Genomic DNA, 8,878 nt, shown 5'->3' with positions numbered 1-8,878 from the left:
AGAATACATACATTTCACCATCAAATAATCCCAATACACAGGTATTAACCAACATAGAAAAACATAATAAATATTATACGATTGTGTACACAAGTGAAAGCTCATCACCCAGCCTATGACGAGCTTTAACCGCCCACTCCGCCTTTATATCGATATAATAAAAAGCGCTAATTAGATGTGCAGGAGTAATAAACCGTTCGAGACATGTTTATACAAGTACAGAATTTTTTCGCTTGGGTTTTTAAATCAAGTTTATATCTCTCTGAAATTAAGCGCGGAATCCAAGTTGATCGGGATGCGAACGATGCGGACGATATCGCAATCCTTCGCAGGATGTATCCGACGATGAGCACAACTGACAGCGGCAGCCGGCCGCCTCCAGGTACTCGTAGCGACGAGCATCTTCAGAGGCGCCTTCTTCGCAATGTCGCAGTTGGACTACGGCTTGGCTACGACCGTAGTGGACACAGACAGGGTGTGAGGACTTTTTGTATGGGAAACGCCAATCGGAAATCTAATAATTATAATAATAATAATAATAAATAATAATTAATTGAATTTTAAAAAATTTTTAAAAAATATTTTTTTATTTTTACCTCGTTTGAGTCGCATCTTCCCCAGCAAGCCATAACAGTGACAGTATCCCAGCATTGTTTCCCAACTGCATCGCTTTGAGTCACACGATAGGTGTAAGTACTTCGGTGACAGTCCAGTGGATCCTTCATTTCCTTGTTGATTGGTTCCGGGATGGCTTCGATGAGAGTGTTTTGCGCCTTGATGCGCTCCACGTTGCCGACTAAGAGTAGCAAGGCGACAAACAATCCGAGTTTCATCTTGAAACGCTTTGAAATATTTTTAAATGATTTAAACACTGGTTTTGTTTTAAGTTTAAGTTTTTTATGTTAAAATTTTTTAAAGGGTTGTTTTGATTGTTGTGAGTTTAAAGTTAAAGACAATTTGTTAAATGCGTGTGAGGCGCTCGCGAGCGTACTGCTGTGGTGTTTTCGCGTGTTTTGTGCGCTCCTCGGTCGACACCACCTGAATGCAGGGCGTGCGATCGAAGCGCCGGTTTTCCCCGATTTACGCGGCGATTTACCGTCGATTTTCCGCTGACGGGTTGGCCACTTTTCCACGGTGAGTTACAGATTACATTGCGGCGTTCTGCAGATTAGGAATTGGTTGTTTTGTTATGGAGTTATGGAGTTGTGGATTAACATTGATTTCTAATGAGATATTGACGAGAGAAGAATGGGATTTGTTTCAGATTTCAATAAAAATGTTTTTATGTGAATAATCTGAACAATATATTTAAGTAAACATAATAAATAAGTATAATAAACACAAATTATCCTAATTTTTCAATAATATTTCTTCTTGTGGGTGTTTTGTAAGGTATGCAACTTTTTGTGCGCGTAAAATGACGCAAATGGAACCTGAGCTTCATCAATAACCTCACAAATACTAAGGTTACATTATGAATAACTTTTTGTTAAAAAGTAACAAAGTTTTTACCTCCCACGCGTGGAAAACTGTTTTTTGGGTCAACTAAGTGCAATGTTATATTTTGAAAACTATACTGATATTCTATATTCCTCCAGAATGTTGAAAATTCAAAAGTTTTGAAATTTAAAACAAAAATTAATATAATACAACAATGAAATTTAGTATTATTATTTAATTTTGGCGTTTCTGACATTTAATACATCATTAAAGAAATCAAAACATATATTTCTGTAAAAATTAATCGAATCTTTAAAATAAACGCCAATTTTTATTATTTTTTTATAATATTTAGTTTTTGCTGTGTTCTGTAAGGTATGCAACTTGTTGTACATTCAACTTGATGCAAATGGATTCAGAGCTTCATCAATAACCTTAAAAACCCTAATGTCTAATTATATTTAATTTATCGTTAAAAATAAACACAGTTTTCACATCCCACGCTAGCAAAACTATTTTCAGACCACATAAATGCAATTTTAGTATATACAGCAATAAACCACTACTATATATTTACACTAGAATCTAAAAACCTCAAAAAAATCTGAAATATGAAAACAAAATTAATTTTCCTTTTGAAATTCAAGAATGAAGTCTAAATGAATGTTATTACAATGACTTTGCCTAGATACGATAACAGTATCATGGAAAAATAACGTGCCTAGACAGATTTGAATCGAACAGATTATTGAATTTTGACGTTTCTGATATTTTATACATCATTCAAGTAATCCGCCCAAATTATCAGTGTTCCCCAATATTATATTTACAATTCTACACAAATATTCGATATTTCTACCTCAACATACAAACTTTTTACCTACTCACAATTTACAATAACTGACTCACCGCCTCCTGCAACAACGTACAGTGAAATCAATTGTCTAGCGAATAATTTACAAATATTGAAATCTGGTTGTGGGAAGGCAAAAAAACGGCCGAAAATATCAAAGTAAGACTTTGTTTTCTCCCAATTCCTACAAACCCCTTTTACATAATCCACAAATTTTATTTCAGATTGATTCGTAACAGTATCCTTTCAAAACCACAAACACAAGAAATCCTCCACTGGCGTCGTGTTCTTCGATTTAACCACAAACTTTCTCACGTATTTTCTTCAATCAATCGCTTCGGGAACACACGCTCATACACCACACACACATTCTCATTAAAAACATACACTAAACAGGTGTTAGAATCAGATGAGCTTGGGTAATAGCTTGTGCTAGTTCTTGTTAGTTAGCAAAATGGCGGCGATGACGCAAATGCAGCCGGCAACCAGCAGTAACACCGACGGCCCGCATGAAACCATCAAGTTTGGCGAGGGCCGTCGCCTGAGCATTCCAGCAATGCAAGCACTCTATGAACTCCAACAGTCTAATCAACTTTGCGATGCGACCATCTTGCTGGACGATGGTTCTGTTTATCCTATTCACAGAGCCATCCTATGCTCATGCAGTGCTTATTTTAAGTAATATTTAATAACCTCAAAATTAAATTTTTAAGTTTAAATGCTTAAATGTGATTTTGAATCTTTAGAGCTGTATTTACAACATCGCTCCATGGTAAGAACAAGACAAACATCCTTTTACCAGGCGTCTCCCCTGAAATGATGATCCTGTTGATAAACTACGCCTATCTGCGAAAACTGGACATTACCCAAGAGAATGTCTATAAAATCATTGCAACCGCAGATTATCTAAGCATTTTGGGTATCTTGGACATGTGCTGTGATTATCTGGAACAAACCATAACTCCGAGCAATTGCATCGGTATAATGCAATTCGCGAAAAATCAATTTTTACAAAAACTGCACGACGCTTGCTGGAAGTATATCATGCGATATTTTCCTCAGATAGCAGTTGAAAGCTCTGAATTAGTCAATCTACCAGTTGATGACCTGCAGACGATCATCAACGCTGATGAACTCAATGTAAAAAGTGAAGAAATGGTTTGGGAGGCTATTCTGAGATGGATTAACCTCAAACCCGACGAACGCAAGAAACACATTGTTACACTCATGAAATGCATCCGACTAGGACTTTTAGACACACAATTCTTTTTAGAACACGTTAAAGACCATCCATATGTTACCAGCAGTGATGACTCCCGTCCAATGATCATCGAAACCTTAAAATTCTTATATGACCTTGAAACAATTTCTCATCGTGATGGAGAAGTACCAACTCCAGAGATAGCTCGCCCACGGGTCCCACATGAGGTGTTGTTTGCTCTGGGAGGTTGGAGTGGGGGTTCCCCAACGAATTACATGGAAACCTATGATACCAGAGCAGATCGCTGGGTGAAGGTTGAAGAAACAGACCCAAGTGGACCACGTGCTTATCATGGTACAGCCGTGGTGGGATATGAGATTTATGTTATAGGAGGTTTTGATGGAATGGACTACTTTAACAGTTGTCGATGTTTTGACGCTGTGACAAAAACATGGCGGGAAGCTGCCCCGATGCACGCACGTCGTTGTTATGTCAGTACCGCAGTGTACAACAATACCATCTATGCCATGGGAGGTTATGATGGTCACCATCGTCAGAATACCGCTGAGAAATTCAACCCGAAGACCAATCAATGGACTTTGATTAGTCCTATGAATATGCAAAGATCAGACGCAAGCGCATGTACCCTCAATGGTAAAATCTACATCACCGGTGGTTTCAATGGGCAGGAATGCATGCATTCCGCTGAGGTTTATGATATTGAGACGAATCAATGGACTTTGATCAACCCAATGCGTTCACGAAGATCCGGAGTGTCCTGTATATCTTACCATGGGCATGTTTATGTCGTTGGTGGATTCAACGGTATCAGCCGGATGTGCAGCGGGGAGAAGTACAACCCAGCGACGAACACCTGGACCCAAATCCCGGACATGTACAATCCAAGGAGTAACTTTGCAATCGAAGTGATCGATGATATGATTTTTGTTATTGGTGGCTTCAATGGTGTGACCACCATTTATCACGTGGAGTGTTATGATGAGCGTACGAATGAATGGTACGAAGCGACTGATATGAATATTTACAGATCGGCGTTGTCTGCGTGCGTCATTCAAGGCTTACCGAATGTCAGGGATTTTATTCACAAACATCGTGAGAAGTTAATGGAAGAGAAGCGGCAGAAAATGATCGCGTTGGAAGCACAACGTGAGGCAGCCAATAATAATAATCAAAACAATGATATACAAGCACAGCAGGCGCAAGCGCAGAATGCACATAACCTACAACAGTTGAATGTGTTGCATCAATTGGCCAACGTGAATAACCTCAATGTTCTGAATGCGAATGAAGATGTGGAACCGCCGCAAGTTGTCGAAGTTGAAGAGGATATTGAGGAGGCCAATAATTAGGTGCTGGAGGAAAGGACGACCAAAATTCAATATGATTAAGTGATAATCTTAAATCGGGCGTGATGAATTTTACAACAACTAAAGATTTAAAAAAAACAACAGAAAAAGATACTCACTTAACTTTTTTATTTTGGTATAATATCTGTATAAAAACAAGAGTCTAAATTTTAAACGAATAGTTTGAACAGAAACATTGGTCCATACATACTGCAATTTTAAAAATATATTATGGGGATATAACATTGACATGCTATTATATATTTTTAAATATTTCTTGTTTTACAAATGCTTTACTATTTCGTTTATGGCTTGCGATCACTTTTATTAATCGTGCCTTGCAAATATACGAATGCCTTGACGAGAAACGTGCAGACAAGTGTTGTGTTTATTTTCGGCTAGCACTTTAAGATACATTTAGGTAATGTGTCACTCTCTTGCGGAGAGTAGCGACATTCTTCAACAGTTTCTTTTTCATTGTTAGATTGTTAAATTGGACATGTTGTAGGTGTTTATTTATGTGTTACATTAGGCTTCCTATGTGATATTACAGTGCACTGTATAATAACATATGTATATTAATCATCAAAACATTGAATGAATATGCGAGATTTGGGTTTATCAAAGTCGTTAAATGATATTATGAGTTCATTAGCGCAATAAAAGTGATTCATCAGGATGATCAGTAATATTTCAAATAAATACAAGGTTAAAAATTTTAACCCTTATTTTAACCCTTTTCGAAGGTTTTAACCTCAAAATATTTACAATTTAGGTTATAGAACTTGCAGGACACCAGAAAAACAAGATTTGAGGTTAGGTTGAGGTTAGATTTAATAGTACATTAAATATTTTGTTGAAAATTGTGTCAATTTATCATTTTTTGATATTTTTCACAAGTTTAACCCTCAAAAACACGTTTTAGTTTAGTTTAAAATTACCGCCATAAAACTAATCCGCTCATAAATTAACATTTCAAAAAAGTATCTGTAAAATTTATTTAATATTTATTTATTTATTTATTTTATTAATATGAGCTTATCGACAGTACTAAAAAATTAATGTACCGTGTGACCTTTGCGGAAACCATATTCCGTCTACTTTGCGGTTACAATCGCCATGTTTTTTATTTTCAGCACGTGAACGCGAACACAAATCGCCAACTAATGCGACGCCGCTGATATCATGCACTTGCGGCGGTTGTGCGCTGCTTTTTACTCGTCCAAAGTAGTTTGAACAAGCAAACCGACGCAAACAATAAGTGTGCAACAAAATGGAGTGTGCGAGAGTGTGCCGTGACGCAACGCGTGGCACATTTTATGCGCGAGCACATCTTCGTTTCCATGCTGCTATCTTAAGATGAGCGATCATAACAAGCTTTTATCTAATCAATATAATGAATGATATTATTATTATAAAATTATTTCGTAATTGTATTCTTAAAATATTAATATTTTTTAGATTTTTTGATTTTTTTACCTTTTTTTGTACTCATTATAATAAAAAATTAGGTTGGGTTAGTTACAACGTTTATAACTCAAGAACGGCTGGGCAGATTTTGATGATTTATGATTTTTTGGATTCGTCTTGACCCCGAATAGCAGAATAACTATTAAAATATTAAAAATTATAATTTAAAGGGTGTTAAATAAGGGATGAAAATTAATATAGAGATTTATTCATAGTTATAGTTTAATAATTGAATCCTAGAGGGCGCAAAAGTCATTATGAGCATTGCTCATTCCATTAAAATAAAATTTCGAATATTTGAAAAGAAAAACATGAAATTTCGTGTATGTTAAGTCAAATTTTAAAGAAAACATTACAAAATAATCAAAATAATGACAAATAAACATTATTTATTAAATAATTAAACCATTTACATAAATTACACTTGCAGATCTTGCACTTTCATGCATAAATTTATTTTTATTTTACGCTACAGCCAGTTGAGGCATAACAATAAAATCAAACTTAAAACCATTCTCTAAAACTCGTAAAGTCCACGTGACAACAGTGAAAACAACCGCATTCACCGGAAAAGCTCTGACTAAAGTAGGCGTTAAACCACGAAACAATACTCGATGTCCATTTTGCGCAATACTCTTCTTGTAACAATCCCACGCATTTGAATATCGACTAACTCCGTTGATTCCATCACACTGCATGCGTGTTTTGATCATATCCAATGGATAGGTTAACGTCCAGCTGACAACACCAGCTAATCCACCCGCCATTAACAACTGCGACGTACCTGCATGGCGGCCATCTTGTTCACGCGCTAGGTATTCATAGGTTAGGAAATACAGCGCGAAACTTGGCACATCTCGTAGTACTGTCATTGTCAACCCACGGAAAACTCCTTTCACTCCTTCAGAATGATAAATGTGACGTATACATTCCAAGGGACCAACTGTGTTGTGAATTTGCACTCGCACCTTTGCTAATTCCATCGGTGATGCAATCACACTTTGAAAGAAACCAGCACAAGCACCGGATAAAAAATGTGTTTTATATGCGTTTGGATCATCGAAACATTTCTGTGTTTGTCCGTAGATACTGAAAACGATTGCGTTGATTCCTGCAACTGCAGCTAACGGACTTGTCATTCCACGGAAAAAAACATGGATGCCTTCGTGTTTATACAACTTGCGTATACAATCACGTGCGTTTGAATATTTTGACGTAGAATTCTGTATTTGTACTTTTATCGTATCGAATGGATGTCCAATTAGCACACCAGCGCATCCTTGGAAAAAGAATTACATTATCAATTCAAGGCTAAGTAAAATACACTAAATTATGATTCATGACTGACAATTACTGCAAAATGACTAATTAATGAAGTTTTTCATTCGGGTAATAAGCTAATACCTTAAGCTGTTTACGCAATGAAAGTATCTTTCGTCACGCGATGCTAATTACGATGAAGACATTGATTAACCTAACTATGAGCCATATTTGAATAAGTGTCAATTGGGGGTTAGGTTTCATAACCTAATTTACTTACCTCCAAGACTCCCAGCGAAAAATTCCAGTGCCATTTTTAAAATTCACAAATTTTGCACCAAAATCAACGTTATCTTAAAAAGTGCCACGAACTTTTATACAATAACAATCGACAGAATGCAGCAGTCCAGAGTAATGTCTGACAATCACTAATCTCCATGTACTAATAATAAAAAAAGCACAAAATTAATAAAAAAGAGAAGTAAAGCTCTCGAGTAAAGTTAGAGACACGAAATAAATCAAAATCCAAGATGCGTTTTCATCTTATAGTAGTAGTAGAGATAGTAATTTGAATCGATGACCCGGGTGGTAATAAAAAATCATTTTACGACTTTTCGGAGTTTTATCCGTGCAATCATCACATGCGTGCATGACGCTGAACTTGAGCGAATTAACACTTTTTCTGTCTAGTTGCACACAATCGCGATGAATGAGCACACACAAGCAGTTAAATTAACGACGCTCTACATTAGATGAATAAGCCATCAATCACAAGTGGAATATTTTATGTTACATATTTTATAGATTTACACGTTCTACGGTTTTACTACTTTTGCGGAATACGCGTGATCAATAAATGTATGAAATTATTCCATGTTTACGGAAAATCGCGCATTTTATCAAGAATGTTCAACAATAAACAAATAATAAACGCAACACGCGCCACCGTGTGTATAACTGAAAACTTTTTAAATATTGATCTTGAGACAAACGTCGCGACGCTGCACGGCGTCGTACTTCGCGTTAAAAATAAAAGTCGTCAGGCTGATCGCCAATGTGCTCATTCTGAAATCAGCGACGACACCCAGACACTTATCGGCTGTAATAATACAATTGATTCCAATTCGCGCTACATGCCGCTTGACTTTAATCGAACACACTACAAACATTCTGTGCTGGTGTTAACCATCGCGACGCCCAGCATGGACGGCCGCAGGCTGAATCGTCAGACCAGTGGTAACCTACCACCGCCCGACCGCTATACCACGCGGTAACTGAACGAAGTGT

At 36.8% G+C, this 8,878-nt stretch overlaps 4 protein-coding genes across 4 annotated transcripts in view; 1 reads left to right on the top strand and 3 right to left on the bottom strand.

Moving 5' to 3' along the window:
- Window positions 1-19: 19 nt before the first annotated feature.
- LOC135798539 (thyrostimulin beta-5 subunit-like) lies at window positions 20-1,029 on the bottom strand. Its single transcript, XM_065311400.1, has 2 exons — window positions 597-1,029; window positions 20-514 (listed from the first exon to the last, which is right to left on the bottom strand). The coding sequence occupies exons 1-2, from the start codon at window positions 831-833 to the stop codon at window positions 269-271; spliced, it is 483 nt and encodes a 160-aa protein (XP_065167472.1). The 5' UTR covers window positions 834-1,029; the 3' UTR covers window positions 20-268.
- A 1,054-nt stretch (window positions 1,030-2,083) lies between these two features.
- On the top strand, window positions 2,084-5,229 carry LOC135799145 (kelch-like protein 10). The gene is made up of 3 exons (XM_065312167.1): window positions 2,084-2,452; window positions 2,518-2,971; window positions 3,040-5,229. Exons 2-3 carry the CDS (start codon window positions 2,748-2,750, stop codon window positions 4,862-4,864), a joined length of 2,049 nt encoding a protein of 682 aa, XP_065168239.1. The 5' UTR covers window positions 2,084-2,452; window positions 2,518-2,747; the 3' UTR covers window positions 4,865-5,229.
- A 1,566-nt stretch (window positions 5,230-6,795) lies between these two features.
- LOC135798767 (mitochondrial basic amino acids transporter-like) lies at window positions 6,796-8,085 on the bottom strand. The gene is made up of 2 exons (XM_065311711.1): window positions 7,872-8,085; window positions 6,796-7,610 (listed from the first exon to the last, which is right to left on the bottom strand). Exons 1-2 carry the CDS (start codon window positions 7,903-7,905, stop codon window positions 6,796-6,798), a joined length of 849 nt encoding a protein of 282 aa, XP_065167783.1. The 5' UTR covers window positions 7,906-8,085.
- LOC135797926 (protein expanded-like) overlaps window positions 7,941-8,878 on the bottom strand; it is an 11,300-nt gene continuing 10,362 nt past the window's right edge. Inside the window, exon 6 of the mRNA XM_065310524.1 lies at window positions 7,941-8,033. Coding sequence (XP_065166596.1) covers window positions 7,941-8,033 — 93 coding nt within the window. The remainder of the gene's footprint in view (window positions 8,034-8,878) is intronic.

The sequence above is a fragment of the Atheta coriaria genome, unplaced genomic scaffold (genome assembly GCF_025399875.1).
Source record: "Atheta coriaria isolate IRGN ID8LTWV9N9 unplaced genomic scaffold, Caltech_Dcor_3.1 hic_scaffold_9_pilon, whole genome shotgun sequence".
Classification (NCBI taxonomy): Eukaryota; Metazoa; Arthropoda; class Insecta; order Coleoptera; family Staphylinidae; genus Dalotia; species Dalotia coriaria.
The sequence above is the reverse complement of the archived record's forward strand: the minus strand, read 5'-3'. Positions and strand labels throughout refer to the sequence as shown.

Coding starts and splice junctions, on each gene's coding strand:
- LOC135798767 (XM_065311711.1), bottom strand. CDS start 7,905: ATGGCACTGGAATTTTTCGCTGGGAGTCTTGGAG. Junction 7,611..7,871: donor TTTCGCTGGGAGTCTTGGAG/GTAAGTAAATTA, acceptor TCTTTTTCCAAG/GATGCGCTGGTGTGCTAATT.
- LOC135798539 (XM_065311400.1), bottom strand. CDS start 833: ATGAAACTCGGATTGTTTGTCGCCTTGCTACTCTTAGTCGGCAACGTG. Junction 515..596: donor GAAGATGCGACTCAAACGAG/GTAAAAATAAAA, acceptor TATAATTATTAG/ATTTCCGATTGGCGTTTCCC.
- LOC135799145 (XM_065312167.1), top strand. CDS start 2,748: ATGGCGGCGATGACGCAAATGCAGCCGGCAACCAGCAGTAACACCGAC. Junction 2,972..3,039: donor TCATGCAGTGCTTATTTTAA/GTAATATTTAAT, acceptor TTGAATCTTTAG/AGCTGTATTTACAACATCGC.